Source organism: Vipera berus, assembly GCF_964194415.1.
Source record: "Vipera berus genome assembly, chromosome: 12".
In the NCBI taxonomy this organism is placed as follows: domain Eukaryota; kingdom Metazoa; phylum Chordata; class Lepidosauria; order Squamata; family Viperidae; genus Vipera; species Vipera berus.
In genome coordinates, this window is record NC_138215.1 from 19,601,609 (window position 1) to 19,619,602 (window position 17,994).

Consider the following 17,994-nt stretch of genomic DNA (forward strand, 5'->3'; position numbering starts at 1 on the left):
TCAAAACAGGACAGAAATAAGGCAGTGGTGACACAGCAGTTGTTACAAAGGGTTAGGAATTATTAGAAGCAGCGCTAAGAAAAAAAAACACACCAACGTGTTGCTTGTGGCGATTATCGTTATTATTATTATTATTCACTGATTTTTAGCCCAGAAGAAGCCGTGCAAAGAGACGATAGGGATTGGTTGGTTGGTTTTTTTGAGGGAGAAGAGCTGTTCAGATTCACATATTTTTCCCCCCAAATTTGCCAAATCTGTTTAGTCACTGTGGCTTAAAAAAAAAAAGGGGTGTGTGTGTCAGCGGTCTCCCCAATTTCCAGGGTAGTGCCATTTATGGGATTAGGCAATAAATGACAATGGAACAGTCTACTGTGTTACAATAATTTAGTTTATCCCAAGTTAAGGATAATTAAACTTAAATGAAGAGAAGTAAAGATTTGTGTCCTTCTCAGCTGGCTTCTGATAAATCAGTGGGGGAAGGCAGGTTTGCTTAATGACCGCAAAGATTCACTTAACGACTGCAGTGGTTTGTTTAGAAGCTGTGGGGGCCCAGTGGTTAGAGTGCACGATTGCAGGCTGACTCTGCCCACAGCCAGGAGTTCGATCCTGACCGGCTCAAGGTCGACTCAGCCTTCCGTCCTTCTGAGGTCGGTAAATGAGGACCTAGATTGTTGGAGGGCGCAAGATGCTGACAATTGTAAACCGCCCAGAGAGGGCTGTAAAAGCACTGTGAAGCGGTATATAAGTCTTAAGTGCTATTGCTATTAACAAAAAGTGGCAAAAAAAAATCATAACATGCCTTACTTGCTAGCAGCGTGAAATTCAGGTCCCAATTGGGGACATAAGGCAAGGACCACCTGCACTAACAACAGTGGCTGTTCCCATGTTTTATGCAAGGGCCCAGCCGACAAACTCCGATTTAGCCAGTATCGCTTCCCCCAGACAGGACCCACGTGCTAACTGGCAGCCAAAACCTGCATCCGTTTAGTTGGAAGTAAATAACAGCAAAAGCGAGATGATTAAATTTGCTTGCAAAGCCTTAAAACAGGACAGGGAAGCCAATTTCCTAATGAAAGCGGTGGGGGGGGGGAAATCAGACTTCTGGATAACCCTTTGTTCACCCTGCAGTGATGGAAACGAATCAAGTCATTAGGGATTTATTGATTTATTTATTAAAGCAAGCGGTTCTTTCTTTTTGCTTTCTGCTTTTCCTGCCAATTAACCTCCGTTTAGTGTCGTGGCAAAGAGTGTGGGGTAAACTGGGGCAAACGGAGGGGAGCGGAGGACAAATTGCTATCCAAAAAGGTTTATTTTGGCTTCTGAGAAGAACCGCCAATTGAGAATTCCTCTTTTACCGTGTCTAAAAGTCATCCTAAGGGAAGGAGCAGTGGGGAAACTCTGCTGACCATGGGAGTCCTAATTCCTGGAAAATTCACCACTAAATCTTCTCCCCTCCCGACTTGTCACTTAAGGATAGTCCTTGGTTTATGACCACAGTTGGGGAGGGGGATCAGAATTTCCATTGCTAAGCAAGGCGGTTGCTCAACTTCATGATCTTGGTGGCCACAGTTGTTAAGTGAATCACACGGTCACTAAGCGAATCCGGCTCCTCCCATTGACTTCGCGTGTCAGAAGCTGGCTGGGAAAGTCACACATTTTGATGCTGCAACCCAACATTAAAATCTATGCTGGTTTTCCAAGCACCCACATTCGGACAGGGGACCGTGGGAACGCTTGCAAAGGTCATAAGTGCGAATCGTAGGTCACTGTGGCAATTGCAATGAATGGTCAAGGACCATCTGCACAATCCTTGGGGACTTCACCCACCCATACAAGCCGTCCTTGACTTGAAACTGCTCGTTTAGTGGCTGACGTTACACTGGCACTGGAGAAAGTGAATTAGGGCCTTTTCCCCTACACTTTAGTGACCACTGCAGCATCACCATTGCAGTCAAGTGGTCAGAATTGGGACACATGGCAACTGACTCACGTTTATGAGGATCGCAGTGTCCCTTGGGGTCACGTGATCCCCCTTTTGGACCTTCTGACTGGCAAAATCAATGGGGAAGCTGGATTCACTTAACGACCGGGATACTAACTTAACAATTGCAATGTTTCACTTAACAACCGTGGCAAAAAAAGGTCATCAAATGGAGCCAAGCTCAGTTAACCACTGTCTCGCTTAGCCAATTGTGGTCGTAAGCCGAGGACTACGGTACCCATCCAATCCTTGGCGACCTCATCCCATCCACACCGCTCTTCGCAGCCTTGCCCCTCTAGCTGACCTAAGGTCCAGCCCCCAAGCTCTCTGAAAGGGGCTGTGCAGCTGAGTGGGCGCAGGCCGGCAGGAGAAGGGACCCAAAGGCTGGGCGGGGCTTTGGTCCAACGTAGGGAGGGGCCTGCGGCATCCCTGGCGGGTTGTTTTCCGTAGCAACTTTGCCTCTGGTTCTTGAGTGGCGGCCTTGGGGAGAGCCCCGTCCGAATCGGCGCCCTCAGGGTTTGGCCTTCTTCTCCGCAAAGAGGAACCTTCTGGGCTTCTCGCTCTGCCGGGGAAAGAGAGGGGCGCTGGTCAGAAAGACCCTTCCCGGGAGACGCAGCTCCGCACACGCCTTGTTAGCTGGAAACGGGGAACGTCGGTGGCTGGAGGTGGCTCTCCGTTTGCTTGGGTGCTGCACTGCAGAGGCCCCCAACCTTTTGGGCACCAGGGACCACCGGTTCCGTGGAGAGAGGTTTTTCCGCGGACCGGAGGGTGTGTGCTTTTGTGTGCTGCCTGTTTGTGCGGACCGGTTGCTGGCATGCCACGGACCGGTACTGGTCCACGGACCGGGGGTTGAGGACCCCTGCTGTATTGGGTTTGTTTTTTTGTTCAAATTCAGTTGAATTCAGGAGATTCTATCCATCCATCCATCCATCCATCCATCCACCTACTGATACATCCATCTCCCCTTCCCTTCCCTTCGTTTTTCTCTCCCTCTCCTCTCCTCCTTCCTTCCCCTCCCTCCCTTCCTTCCTTCCACCCCACCCCACCCCACCCTACCATCTCCTCTTCTCCCTTCTCTCCTTCTCTCCTTCCTTCCTTCCTTCCTTCCTTCCTTCCTTCCTTCCTTCCTTCCTTCCTTCCTTCCTTCCTTCCTTCCTTCCTTCCTTCCTTCCTTCCTTCTGCCCTGCCCTACCATCTCCTCCCCTCCCTCCCTTCCCCTCCCCTCCCTGCATTTTGGGTATTAAATCTAGGTAACCCTTTCTTTTAATCGACTGTACCCATCACCCCCTACTTTGCTCACTGAGTTCTCTGAAACCAAAGCAGACTCATCCTCGGGGTTGGCCCCTATTATCTGCCCCTTGGAAAGGAATCTCCTGTCTATGAGCCACTTCCCCTTAACTTGGGGGGGGGCAGAGGGGCTATTCAAGGTTACAGTACCTTTGGGGGGACCTTTCCTTCTATTCTTTTCCCAGGCAGGCAGGGGATCTGCTCGTAGGGGTCCTCCAGAGCTGCGGCTTGGCTTGTGGCTGAGGAACCCTGGGCGTAAGGATCAGGTATTTTTTCATATGGACTCTCGGGGTTGATGTGAATCTTGGAGGACGGACCAAACTTTGTGGAGATCTGATCATAAGACCCTTTGGGCCTGGCCAGAGAAGCCTTAGGAAGCTTTTCTGAACCAAGGAAGACACCTTTGGCCCACCTGAAAGATTCCTGAGTACTAGATGTATTGTCCGCCCGTAAGGTACAAGTCTGGTTTTTCAGCTGAAAGACCTTCTCCTCCGTGGGTTCCTTTGGGGGTTCAAAGCAGGAATTGGGCTGGTTGAGTTGTCCGTGTTCTCTGCTGCTCGTAGACCTCAGATTGATCCCAAGAGGAGATTCGTGGAACTCCATTAAATGTTTGGATTTCTTCAGCAGCGTAGAAGATAATTTTGAAGGCGGATAATTAGAGACAGCTGATTCCTTGGAGGATGGAAAGGCGGACCGATGACTCTGGGGCCCAGCAGATATCCAAAAACTTTTGGGTTGGTCAAGGGTAATCCTAGAATAAATCGGTTCTGCCTGAGCTGTCTCTGCAGGATTCACTTTCATGGTGAATGGTGTGTCTGACTGCTTGGTCAATCCAAACATGGTTCCTGTCTTCCTTCGGCAAGGAGAGGAATGACCGTGGCCCGGTCCTTCGGGTTCCTTTGCCTTAGTGTCCCCAAAATTTCTGCAACCCTCTTTTGACTTTCCCAAGCTCCTGTTGTCTAAAGGAGGCTTCTTCACAGCCGAATACGTGGTTCCTTCATCTACAATCTCTTCCTCCAGAGACAGGGACTCCAGCAAATGGGACCTGTCTGGTATAGGTGGGACGGCATCTGGATCTTCCTGTGTTGGTGGAAGGCAAAGAAGGAAAAAGACAATTGCAAAGGAGAATCTTCTTGGATGGAGTTCTCAAAAGGTTCTGACTAGGGATTCTTTCTTGCCATCACAGTCTAACAAGGAAAATAAAACCCAGAATATAAACCTTCCCTGTTGCAGAGTCCCAGTAACCAACCCTGGAAGTCATACCTCAGAGGGGTCATAATTAATTACTACCCTTCCCCTTCAGAAAATGATCTCATTTACCCCTTGGCAGCTTCTCACCCTGTCAGAATGTTGAGAATGATCTATGGATTGCAATTGCCTCAGGAGAGGGAGCAGGTTGAGGATATTTTAACCCAGTGCCCCCAAATATTGCATCCTGTGACAGTAAAGGACATCACTGAATGATAAACGCCATGATTGAACTTGGCTTCTTCTGAAGATCTCACCAGGAATTACATCGGCATGGTGAGGGTAACCCTGATCGAAAAGTGAGCCGTCCATGAAGATCCTTGCCTATGACCCAAACTTTGGGTTCCTCTGCCTTTCTGTTTCCATGCATGCAAAGCAGGGATTCACCCGCTCCCCACAGTCTGAAGGACATGAGTTTGGAGGAAGACGGTTTAGATCGCTCTCCAAAACCTACCTTTGAATTTTGACGTTCTTTGCAACAAGACTTCTGCTCTTCTTGAGGTGGAATCCTTGGATGTCCCGGCTGATTGGTGGATTTACTCCAGGTAACTGGCAGATCGGCAGATCGGCTCCTGCTCAGCGCTGGAGCATCTGCCCAGCGACTTCGATCTGAAGATATTTCATCATATATGCTTTTCTCCTCCAGCTATGAAAATGGAAGAACATGGAGAAGATACAGCATGCTGGGCAATTAACCGTTCATTTAGAAATGCATGTAAGGTTCTAGATCACTTCCTAGTTCATGTTCTTTGGGCAGCCCGGAGACCCTGGACCCAAAATGTCATCCCAAACTTTAAAAATAAAACTCTTGAAGGCCACAGCGATTGTACATCAGTGGCCGTTCCAAAGGTCCACGTTTAGCTCCTTGATGCTAAAATGATGCTGAAATTCTTGTCCCTGACTATCTGAGGAGGCCTCAAGGAAGGCGGATTGCAAGCCTTTAGAACAGGTTGAGTGGGAGGACAGGAATGCTTAGCTACGTGCAGCAGAACAGGCGGATGATAACTGACATAATCTCTGTGGCTCAGCAGCGCAACCCACCTTGGGACAGGCCGATGTGAGGCTCTCTCCAAAAGGCTGAATTTCAGACCTCTGGTAATAGCTGATCAGTTCAGCCAAATTCGGATGCGTCCGAGTGTCTCCGGTTACGACGTATTGGCCACTGCAGTGGCAGCTGATGACAAAATGGCGGCACCGATCCTTCCCTCTGCAAGTCAAAAAGAAGGCCATCTGAGGATGACAGCTCTCCCACGTCTCTTCTTCACTCTCCAGTCTCACTTTCCAAAGAAAAGAGTCGTGTAGATTTCCCAGGGAAGCCGAGTTGAATTTCCAGCTAATTCCAGGTCATCCAGTTGATGCCATCGTTCCTTCCGTGGCCCATTTGGGCTCCGCCTTTCATTTGCCTCTCTCTCTTGCCTGCCCAGGTGCTTTCTCTCTTATCTTTTTCTCTCTTTTCCTTTCCTTCCCTTTTTCCTCCCTCCATCCCTTCCCACAGCGTGTAATGCAAAGCCTCCTTCCCACGTGGCTTAGTGGCTTTCAGCCCAGAAAGGATCCCCTAGAATCTGCCTGGCCCCGGTTACTTTCTTCGACCCCGGGATGTCTAATCCCAGATTCCTCTGCCTGGGATCCTGCCTGCATTCCTGCCACAGAGCTAAACACGGACCTAGAGAGAGCCCAACAGTCCGTCTTCACGGCCACTCGGGGACTGAGTTCAGGGTCGCAAAGCGTGAAGAAAGAGACCAAGGCCAACGGGGATTTGGGAAGAGGGAGATCCGCACCAGGAACGGTGACTTTTCCCGCCCCTGAGAGAAGGGAAACGGCAGGGACCTACCGGTAGGAAAGGATGTAGCCGAAGGCTCTTTCGTTCAGCCTGATCAGGAAGCAGCCAAACTTTCTGTTTTCCAGCAGCGACTCGGTTTCCCTGATACAAGAGAAGAATTTTGGCAAAGAGTCATTTTTTTAAAACATAAAAGAGGCTTTGAAGGTAAACATGGAGAAAACATTAAGCAAAAGAGAATGCTGGTGGCCGTTCACATAATCTGAAAGTACAGGACGTGTGGCTTCCAAGCCACGTCGCCTGCTTCAGAAGAGAGATGCAAAGGACTGAAATTCTGCTTCCTCTCGAATAGAAAAGGGTTTGTTTGCTTACTGTCTAGACAGGAATCCATGGAACCAGTCTGGTAAGCTGCCACCTTGCAACAGGAGATCAATCTGGGTTTCCAGGAACCATCTTAAGATCAGGTCTTTAAGCATCGCCGATGGCTGCCTCTCCCTTTCTAGGAGAGACGGTTTCCCTGAGGACGGGGGTCCCCCAGGCTGGTTCTGCATCCTGCCTTCCAGAAGAGATGCAAAATATCCCAGGGAACCGAATATATATATATATTCTTTTTTTTTACAGCTTCCCAGCACACTCATTTGCTTACTGTACTTTGCTGGCCTTGCTGGATGGCTGAAGCCATTCATCAGATCAAATGTCCTCATTTGCAGAGTTGACAATTTGGCTTGTGACCAGGCTGGAGGACCTGGCCGGCCCCCAGCTCAGATCCTAAGGATAGGAAGTCTCTTTCCCCCCTCAGAGACCAATTCTACTTTGGCTGTACGGCTATGGCCATTAACAGGCTTTAACCTGGTTAGAACCTGGGCTTGTAGTCATGGGATGGGTTTGTCCTGTTCATCAGGTCGAAATTGGAAAAAGAAGAGAAGGGAAGGGAGGAGGGAAAGAAGGAGAGGGAGGAGGGAAATAGAAGAAAAGAAAAAAGAAAAGAAGGGAGAGAAGGGAGGGAGGGAGGAAGGAAGGAAGGAAGGGGAAGGAGGGAGGAAGGAAGGGAGGGAGGGAGGAAGGAAGGAAGAAAGGAAGGGGAAGGAGGGAGGAAAGGAAGGAAGGAAGGATGGATGGTAGGTGGGGAATTCTGGGAGCTGAAGTCCACACTTCTTCAAGTTACCAAGGTTGAAAAATACTGTACTAAGCAGTCCTTCCTTCTCGCCATCTTCCGTTTTTGGGCCATATCTTCTAGATGTACCTGGTCATCTCCAGGGGTGTGTATGGCATCTGAACACTATATTGCCACTTTGATCTTGGCTTGGACCCTCTCCTGTTGTACCAGGAAACTAAAGAGAACCAACAGTGGATGCTTGACAATCTCTGGCCAAGCCCAATTATCCTACTTGTCCAGTCACATTAACAGAATCTTGTAAATCTGCAAGTATGTCCCTCTCCCTTTCCTTTTACTCTGTGGAAAACTAGTGTGTGTGGGGGTCCCTTCTAAGATGCTTCCCACGCTCCTTTCTCTTGGGGTGGGGGGCTTAGCCGCCTCTTCTCTGTCCATTGCCTCCTCTGCAGCTCTTCCTCCTGTCACCCAAGGTCATTCTCACATACATACCATCAAACCCACCCCAATTCTCATTAATGGCAACCCTGAAGGGGTCTGCAACCCCCTCGCTCACTTCGCCCTGTTCCCTCCCTCGCCCGGCAAGGGCAGCGGAAAACCATGCAAATCACCCCAGCCCTTCCTGCGTGAATTGCAGGGGAAAATGCAAATGTGGGCCTGTGAGTTGAACAGCATCATTTTACATTCAAAGCCAGCCGAACCTCAAACAAAAGAAGGTGGAAAATATGTAAATGCTGCAGACTTCTGCCCAGTTCCTAGATGGAATCAGCTGAACTTGCTTTCAAATTGAATGTTTTTAGTTCTAGGACAGTCTAGAGCAGGGGTAGGCAACCTTGGCTCTTTTGTGGCTCGTGGACTTCAACTCCCAGAATTCCTGAGCCAGAACAGCTGACTCAGGAATTCTGGGAGTTGAAGTCCATGGCATCATAAAAGAGACAAGGTTGCCTACCCCTGGTCTAGAGCAATGTTTCTTCAGCCTGGCAACTTGAAGAGGTGAGGATTTCAGCTTCTCGACTGGCTGGGGAATTCTGGGAGTTGAAGTCCACAACCTCTTCAGGTTGCCAAGTTTGAAAAACACTGGGTTAAATTCAGGAATGCACTAAGCCAGGGGTAGGCAACCTCGGCTCTTTTATGACTCATGGACTTCAACTCCCAGAATTCCTGAGCCAGCATAGCTGGCTCAGGAATTCTGGGAATTGAAGTCCATGAATCATAAAAGAGCTGAGGTTGCCTATCCCTGCACTAAGCCATAAAGTCTTTTTTTTTATCAGCCACAATGAGCTGATCAACCATCAAAGCTGACACCCCAAAAAATTCCTAAGATGCTGGGAAATGCACAGGTTTGTTTTCTGCTTTTTGTGTTTGTGTGTGTGTGTGTGTGTGTGTGTGTGTGAGAGGTTATAATTTTTATTAAGTAGTTTTTAAAATGAAAGATACATGATACAAACTAATTTAAAATAAGGAAAAGACATCGAAGAGAAAGCTAACAATGCAACAAAGGGAAAAAGGGAAAAGAAACAGATAAGAACACACACACACACACGCACACACACACCAAGAAGTGGCTTCCATTCTTTTTTACAAGTTATAAGTACAATCGTAAATTTGTCTCTTACTCTATGATTACAACATAACTCATGTTTTAACCACTGTTTTTGTTCCTAATCATCAAAGAAAATTCAAAGTTCCTTTTCCTTTGTAGCTCTTTCTGTTGTCACTTGTGTTCCCTAATTCATTTGTTACCTTTTCTCTTTTTTTCCTTTGCTTTTTGTGTTTTATATTTTTTTTGAAATGTAATAACGTTTTTATTTAAAAACCATAAATAATAAGTTCAATTTTGTCAAAAGAAAACAAGAAGAAAAAAGTCCTGAAGCGGTTTCCAGTCCCAATAAAAAAGTAGATATTTTCTTTTTGTTGACCAAGGAAGTCAATTTAGCCATCCCAGCAGGCTTGTTTTCTGCACACAATATTTCGTATTTCCCTAATCTAATTGCAAGGCTGACTTTAATTCTCCAAATCCTTTTACAAGAGGAAGGGCAGAAATGTTGCTGCGCCCTCTAGTGGCTCATATGAGTAATGTCCTTGGCACTAGAGTCACCAGAAGGTGCATTTCGATTTTAAACAACGCAAAGTAAATGTTATGTGTTAACAGGAAGGTACCTCCAATGACAGAGAGTAACCCCCCCCTCCCTTCTGGCATCGATGATGTTACCTAATTGGATAATGAAACGTCTGCAAAGAAACAACCAAGCTTAGAGGGCACTAAGGATCCCACAGTCCTTCTCCTCCTCCTCCTCCTCCTCCTCCACATCATCATCATAGTAAACAATGGCTCTGACTTCCATTCTAATGAAAAGAAGACTAGGGGTGACATGATAGCAGTCTTCCAATATTTGAGAGGCTGCCACAGAGAAGAGGGGGACAACCTATTTTTCCAAAGCACCTGAAGGCAAGACAAGAAGCAACGGATGGAAACTCATCCAGGAGAAAAAGCAACCTAGAACGAAGGAGACATTTCCTGACAGTGAGACCAATTAACCAGTGGAACTGCTTGCCTCCAGAAGTTGTGGGTGCTCCAACACTGGAAGTTTTTAAGAAGAGATTGGATAGCCATTTGTCTGAAATGGTATAGGGTTTCCTGCCTGAGCAGGGGGTTGGACTAGATGACCTCCAAGGTCCCTTCCAACTCTGTTATTCTTATTCTTACTCTACTCTAATTCTTATTCTTATTCTTATTCTAATTCTTATTCTTATTCTTATTCTTATTCTTATTCTTAGCTTTAGCCTTAGCCTTAGCCTTAGCCTTAGCCTTAGCCTTAGCCTTAGCCTTAGCCTTAGCCTTAGCCTTGGCCTAGCCTTCTAAAGAACTTGGGTGTGGTAACGATTGCAGCCCATCAGTGGTTTTGAAAGTGGAACACTCTCGAATGTAGGCTTCATGCACTCTCATGCATTTCCTTTTGCTGCTATTTTTGGCTCTTCAGTGAAAGCAGGACTTCCTCTTTCTTCCTTTGCTCAACTCACTTTTGGGAACCGAACGAAGAAGATGAGAAACGAAGACATGTTTCGCTTAGCGGTGTGGATCCCGTGCTGCCTCCTGACTCTCCTGTGGCTCAGAGAAGCCGCAGGTATGGCTCTCATCACGCCTCCTGGTTTGGTTTCCTTGGAAGGCGCCTCTTTTTCCCGCTGGGAACTTGTCAGGGGGTGGAATTCAGGATGTGGGATCGACAGGAAACGCTGGGAGCCGAGCCCAAGAGGAAGACGCAGCCTCTCCACCTGCGTCTTGGCTGCGTTTTATCAGATTTGCTTTACTTTGGAGATAAGTTTTGGGGGTTTGGTCCTGGCTTGGATTTAGTTAGGGTTGTCCTCAACCTACCACCACAATTGAATCCAAAACTTCTGTCGCTCGGCGAGACAGTTGTTAAGTGAACTTTGCCTGATTTTGTGACCTTTCTTGCACAGAATTGTGAAGTGAATCAGTGCAGGTCTTACGTTAGCAACCTTCCCCCCCCTTGACTTTGCTTGTGAGAAGGTTGCAAAGGAGGATCACGTGACCCCCCTTCCCCCCCACCCTGCAGCCATCACATTCATCAGTTGCCAAGTCTGTGTGAATTTCAGTCTATTGTCCCTGGGGATGCTGCCACGGGTTGTAGGTGTGAAAAACCGTCATAAGTCCCTTTCTTTCGGTGCTGTTGTAACTTTGAACGGTCAGTCAACCCAACTGTGGTAAGTCAAGAACGACCTGCATTTATTGTCTTTACTTCCCAATGGGGTAGCAGTTCTTTATTCAGGAGTGGGGTACAGATTGGGAGTTTTCCTGGACTCACAGCTGACCTTTGAACTGCTTTGTAAAGCCTTAGTAAGGCCACACTAACTGGAATCCTGCATCCAGTTTTGGTCACCACATTTCCCAAAAAGATGTTGAGACTTTGGAAAAAGTGTAAAGGTAAAGGTTCCCCTGCACATGCGTGCTAGTCGTTTCCGCTCCAGGGGCCGGTGCCCATCTCCGTTTCAAAGCCAAAGAGCCGGCGCTTGTCCGAGGACGTCTCCGTGGTCATGAGGCCGGCATGACTAGACGCCAAAGACGCACGGAACGCTGTTACCTTCCCACCGTAGTGGTCCCTATTTTTCTACTTGCATTTTTTTTAATAAATAATAAACCTTTATTGTCAAAGTACAACATGTGTACATTGAGATTAGCTGAGCCTCCCCCCGTGCTCTCGAACTGCTAGGTGGGCAGAAGCTGGGACGAGTAACAGGCGCTCACTCTGCTATGCGGCACTCAGGATTTGACCCGCCAAACTGCCAACCTTCTGATCGACAAGCTCAGCGTCCTAACCCACTAAGCCACCGCGCCCCTATTTCCCTATTGGAAAAAGTGTACAGAAGAGCAACTGAGATGATTCAAGGCCTGGAAACGAAAGAAAGGTGGCAGGGACTGGCTATGGCCTGTCTAGAGAAAAGAAGGACAAGGGGGGACATGATAGCAGCCTTCCAGTATTTGAGGGGCTGCCCCATTGAGGAGGGCATCAATTTATTTTCCAAAGCACCAGAAGGCAGAACAAGAAGCAATGGATGGAGTCAAGGAGAGAAGCAACCTGGAATTAAGGAGGAATTTCCTGGCAGTGAGGACAATTAATCAGTGGAACAACCTCCCTCCAGAAACTGTGAATGCTCCAACACTGGAAGTTTTAAAGAGGAGACTGGACAGCCACTTGTCTGAAATGGTAGAGGGCTTCCTGCCTGAGCAGGGGGTTGGACTAGATGACCTCCAAGGTCCCTTCCAGCTCTATTCTGATTGATTGAACCCATCTATGGGAGAGGGAGGAGGAATATGCTGGAGACTGCCAGGAGTTCAGGGTTAACCTCCAAGGTCCCTTCCAACTATTATTCTGATTATTATTCTGATTATTGTTGTCGTCTCTATCCATCTCTGTTTTTCCTCCCCCAGGTGCCACCTTCTTTTACCAATATAAAACTGAAAATGTGACTCAAAACTGCAACAAATCCTTGGGGGCAAACAATACTGCTTGGTGGTTTGGAGAGCAGAAAAGTTCCCTGCAAATATTTCAGCAGGGGTTCTGCAATCAAAATAAGGCGCAGTGTGAAAACTGCCACAACGGGCTTCACCTGGGCAATTTCTCCTCTGGGGGAATTTTTGCCTGCAGAAGCCTGATGGGGTGCCCGATCCTGGAAAACGAAATCCCTGTATTTACTTCGAAAGACAACTGCACGAATTTCAATTTCTTTATTATAGCAATAATAAACAGCCGAGCAGGTGAGAAGGTTTTGGGGTGGTTTTTTTTTGGTATTTATCTGGAATCAAAGTCATTCTGATAGCTTAGATCAGCAATTCTCAAATGTTTTGGTCTCAGAACCGGGTTGCATTCTTAGAAATGACTGAAAAGCTATGGCTGAGGCGAGCTATATCGGTTGATGTTCACTGTAATAGAAATTAAAAGCTGAGAAAATTTAAAAATATTGATTTATTTGACTCTGCAGACCTGGTTGAGAGATTCAGGTTTGGTTGGGTGCATTTTGTGAACCAACTAGAGAACTTGAATAGAAGTGAATATTGTAGCTCAGAATTCAATTGTGGGTCCTTGGTGCTCTCTAAGCTTGGTGATTTTCTTGCAGACACTTCATTACCCAACTAGGTAACATCATCAGTGCTAGAAGGGATGGGGTTTGTATGGAGGAGGAGGAGGAGGAGGAGGTGGAGGAGGAGAAAGACTGTGTGGTCCTTGGTGCTCTCTGAGCCTGGCGATTTTCTTGCAGACATTTCATGACCCAACTAGGTAACCTCATCAGTGCTAGAAGGGAGAGGGGTTTGACCTCTGTTTATGTACAAGTGGCTTGATGGTGACCATCTTTACTGCCGCTGATGTTCCCTAGTTGGGTAATGAAACGTCTGCAAGAAAATCACCAAGGACCCCAGAGCTAGAAAGTTTGCTGGTGGGTGCTATGAAAAAAATTCAAGTTAAATCAGACTTGCACACGCAGGCCATCCACAGAGAAAGAATGATATCCTATAAGACAGGGGTCTTCCATCTTGGCAACTATATGACTTGTGGACTTCAATTCGCAGAATTCTTCAGCCAGCATTCTGGGAGCTGAAGTCCACAAATATCAAGTTGCTAAGGTTGCTAGAAGACAGGGCATCACACAAACCTGCGAGGCAGCGGTGGGCTTTCCTTCTTTCAAAAAATTGGACCCTGGGACTGAAGGAAACGCATCCAAGCAACGGGGTGCTGTTTTCCCGTAAGGTGCAAAGCACCACAGCTGAAAGAGAAGAACGTTGTGGGTTCACAACTTGACAAAAATACGCCTCTAATCTCAACCCTTTCTTCCATTTTTCACGGCAGAACAGAGTTCTGAAAACATTAGTAGGAAATCAGAAGAAAACGTGTCCATTGAGGAAAGAGAAAACTTTACTCTTTCCTGTGAGTTTGAACTGACAAAGAACACAACCACATTTGCCGTGTATTGGTTCAAGGAAACTGAGCCAAGCCCCTGCCTCTTTTCGGCTTCAAATGAAGACTATGCCAATCACTTTAACTTCTCCTACGATGTCAACTGTTGCATTGATGAGGCATTCAGAGTCCGACGAATCGATTCCTCCAAAGCGTCAGGTGCGCAACGTAAAAAGCAGACGCACATCGTGATAATCACCAACAGCACCGGGGCCGACAGTGGGAGCTACGTTTGTGTGGTGGCCGCTTATAATAGAAAATACACGTGGACAATACAACACAGGACATCTGTGAGCGTGAGGAAAGGTGAGTTTCCGATGGTGAGAACTGAACATTAAAACGTGTCCCGTGGATTCTGATTATGAGGGCTCTTCGTTGCTCTCTGAGCTTGGGTGTTTTCTTGCAGACGTTTCATGGCCCAACTAGACAACATCATCAGTGCTAGAAGGGAATGGGGTTTGCAGAGGAGGAGGAGGAGGAGGAGGAGGAGGAGGAGGAGGAGGAAGATCCCTTAGTGGTCCTTGGTGCTCTCTGAGCTTGGCTGTTTTCTTGCAGACGTTTCATGACCCAACTAGGGAACATCATCAGTGCTAGGAGGGAGTGGGGTTTGCTTTCTGTTTATATACAGTGTCTTGTCCTGTCAGTGCTGGTGAGAGTCTTCTTTGTGGTTCCTTGTTTACGCTGTTCTTTACTGTTAGCTAGTTTGTCTGAGTTGGTAGTTCCTTCACTGGGGTGCTGTTGACTCCTTGATTGATGGTCCAGTGTTAACCTTGATGTCAATCCCTGCTTACCTGTTGATTGCGGGCAAGGAGGTGTTTTGGTTTTGCATTGGTGAAAGTAAACTGCACTCTGTTCTAGCCCTGATGATGTTGCCTACTTGGGTAATGAAATGTCTGGAAGAAAAAAAAACCAAGCTCAGAGAACACTAAAGACCCCACAGTCCTCCTCCTCCTCCTCGTCCTCCCAAGCTACACTCCCTCCTAGCACTGATCATGTTACCTAATTGGGTCGTGAAATGTCTGCAAGAAAACAACCATGCTCAGAGAGCACCAAGGACCCCACCTGATCAGCCCTGAGTTAGAAATGTTTTCTTTGGCAGCGTTCTGCTTAAGATACTTTCCCACGTCAGCAATTTGAAAAGATGCTTCCTGAAAAGCTTCCCTGACGTGACCCTTTCCCCTTTCTGACTACTCTAGTATGATTTTTTTTCCTTTCTCTTTTTTTAAGCATCGCCACGAAGCTCAAAACTCGAACTCAAGATCTCCCTAGCAGCAATCGCGGCAGCCACACTCCTGATGGGTGGGATCGTTTTGTTCCTGTGCTGCAAGGAAAAAGCGAAAGGTAAGAAGGAGTGATCTGACCAGGCGCGGCATCGAAGGAAACCTGGCAATTTTGGGAGAGGAAAAAGCATTTGAAATCTAACAAAATTCAATATGTATATTTTGTATTTTGTTTCAGGAAAGCCACTGGAAGGTCAGCAAAGGTACCGCCTTCTGCACCATTGAATGGAAATGGTATTTTTTCCCCTTACCCTGAAATGCTTTTAAAATAATCTCTTTTATTTAGGGACCAGACTACAGATGCTGCAGAAGATTGTAAGTCAACTCTTCTTTTCATTACATTTAATTTCAAATGGTGGCTTTGAAATTAATATCACATCCCCAATATTTGGGATCTTAAGGGATATAATCAGCATTGAGTTCAATACATTCTCGCAAAGCGCATTTATCTTTCCTGACAATGCACTCAAGCGTCAGCTAATACCACACAGGCAAAGCCCATCAAAAGGTTTTTTTTTAAAAATAACAAATTCGAAACTAATCGATCTTAGCCTGTTGTGCATGTTTACCGGCTAAGCCTTCCATTCGCCTAAGCGGGCCTCTTAGTGAATTTTCAAATTCACTTTAAATGAAGAATGAAAATTATCTGCCCTTTTTCTGACTTCCAGGTTCTCTGTATGCCGTTTCCAACGACTTGGCTGCCGGTGAAATGGTTTATTCTCTAGTCACGAATCCCGGAGAAGCCCCGTCTGCAGCCTGTCCCTTCCCACAGGGCAACTCCGGAGGAAGTGTGCAGGCTCTCTATTCAAAAGTTTTGAAGGATAAAAGAGGTCCCTCCTTGGCCTCTGAGTCCAGCATGTGAAGCGCCTGATTTTCTGGAAGGTGCGTTTATTGAGTAGAGGGAAAGGACAATTCTCCAAAACAGGAACTGGAGTCAAGTAGAATTCTTGGAAGGATTGCAGAGTTTATGTCACCCTTCTGGGTCTGAGTGGGTGGAAATGTCTTCAGAGGAAACTTCGGCCAGAAAACTTTTGAATTAGCTGGTTCCTGGACATCTGCCCATCTCTTTTCTCCTCCCTCCAAATTCCGTGAGAGCTGCCATGTTTTGTTTTATTTTCATTTCATTTCATTTTCCATGTGCGCTGCCATATTTTATTTTATTATTTTATTATTTTATTTTATTTTATTTTATTTTATTTTATTTTATTTTATTATTTTATTATTTATTTTATTTTATTTTTTTTTATTTTATTTTATTTTATTTTATTTTATTATTTTATTATTTATTTTATTTTATTTATTTTATTTTATTTTATTTTATTATTTTATTATTTATTTTATTTTATTTTATTTATTTTATTTTATTTTATTTTATTTTATTATTTTATTATTTATTTTATTTTATTTTATTTATTTTATTTTATTTTATTTTATTATTTTATTATTTATTTTATTTTATTTTATTTATTTTATTTTATTTTATTTTATTATTTTATTATTTATTTTATTTTATTTTATTATTTTATTTTATTATTTTATTTTATTATTTTTATTTTCCAGGTGAGCTGACACGTTTTATTTTATTTTCATTTTTACACCTGTGCCATTGCTAAAAATACCACCCGCTGTTTGTCTATGGAGATTCTCCATCATCCAGGTCACAGTTTTCCCCCAAAAGGCAACTGGACTTTCTTGGTGGGGTTTTTTTTTCTTTGAAAACGTTTCGCTTCTCATTGAAGACATGAACTGAAGGAGCCTCTTGGATGAGAAGCGAAACGTTTTCAAGCAAGCAAACAAGACAGGCCGGTTGCCTTTTGGGAAAAAGCAGCCTTGGGAGCCCTGCTGCTTGTGGCATTGGCTGGCAGTGGTCCTCATGCCTTGTCCTAAACACAATGGAATGATTGGAAACCCTTTATGGACTTTTTGCCGAAAATGGAAAAAAATGAATGGGTGATTTCAAGAATCGTTGGTTCAAAAGAAGTTGTTTAAGGGAAGAAGGCAACCAGGATATGTCATCTGGAAGGCGGAGATAGCGATCCTTATATCTGCAACTCCTGCAAAGTAGATTGGAAGTCTCTTTAGATATTTTTTTTTACTTTTTGTCATTTTCTTTTATTCTTTCCTTTCTTTTTCTTTTCTCTTTTTCTGTTTTAAGCGTCTGTTGTTTTTAAATCCTGGGTAAAATTCTCTTTCATGTACCAAGTTGTAGAACTGTTGCACGGAAGAAAGGATCCTTTAAGGAAGCTTCTCCCATAGGTGGTGTATAGGTTAACGTGGGTTGTGATGCCCTGCAAAGACAACTCCTTAAGATCTTCAAGCTCATCCTTCTTTGAAGCAGCCAAGCCACGTGTGGCACCTTTGCAAGCTGATTGGATTTTTTTTTCCATTTATGGTCCATTAGATGGCAGCCTTGTCTCTTACAATGGAAGTTTCTTTCAGCCAGAAGGCAGGAAGATCTGAAATGACCACTGCTGGTCTTCATCTGCAGAAGCTCTAATGGAGACAGTTCTCAGAGTATGAAGGTTGGGTAGGTGAGAAGTTGTAACCAGCTAGAGAAAGGTCTCCGAAAAAAATGATCATTCTTAAATAAGAATAAAAGGAGGTTTATTACAGGTGCCAAGTTCACTTTTTGAACGGCAAGGAAGATCTGTTTTGCACGTCAAACGTGTTTGTGGTCACACCCAAGGATGAGTCCCAATGCTCCATACATACGATGAGGTTTTTATTGGCTGTCCTCATTTTCTGACTGGAAAAAGATCTCTTGGAGAGATTCTCTTTCCATAATTTCCTTTAAATCCTAAGAGTTAGGTTTGGGATTGAGCTGGAGTGGGAGAAAAGAG

The 17,994-nt window shown here is 45.5% G+C and overlaps 1 protein-coding gene across 1 annotated transcript; it reads left to right on the top strand.

Annotated features, from left to right (window-relative positions):
- Window positions 1-10,447: 10,447 nt before the first annotated feature.
- On the top strand, window positions 10,448-17,636 carry LOC308673477 (uncharacterized protein; the record flags this gene model as incomplete). Its single annotated transcript, XM_081337171.1, has 7 exons — window positions 10,448-10,529; window positions 12,353-12,679; window positions 13,767-14,180; window positions 15,102-15,215; window positions 15,333-15,357; window positions 15,441-15,469; window positions 15,823-17,636. The coding sequence occupies 7 exons, from the start codon at window positions 10,448-10,450 to the stop codon at window positions 16,014-16,016; spliced, it is 1,185 nt and encodes a 394-aa protein (XP_081193297.1). The 3' UTR covers window positions 16,017-17,636.
- Between the last annotated feature and the right edge of the window lie 358 nt (window positions 17,637-17,994).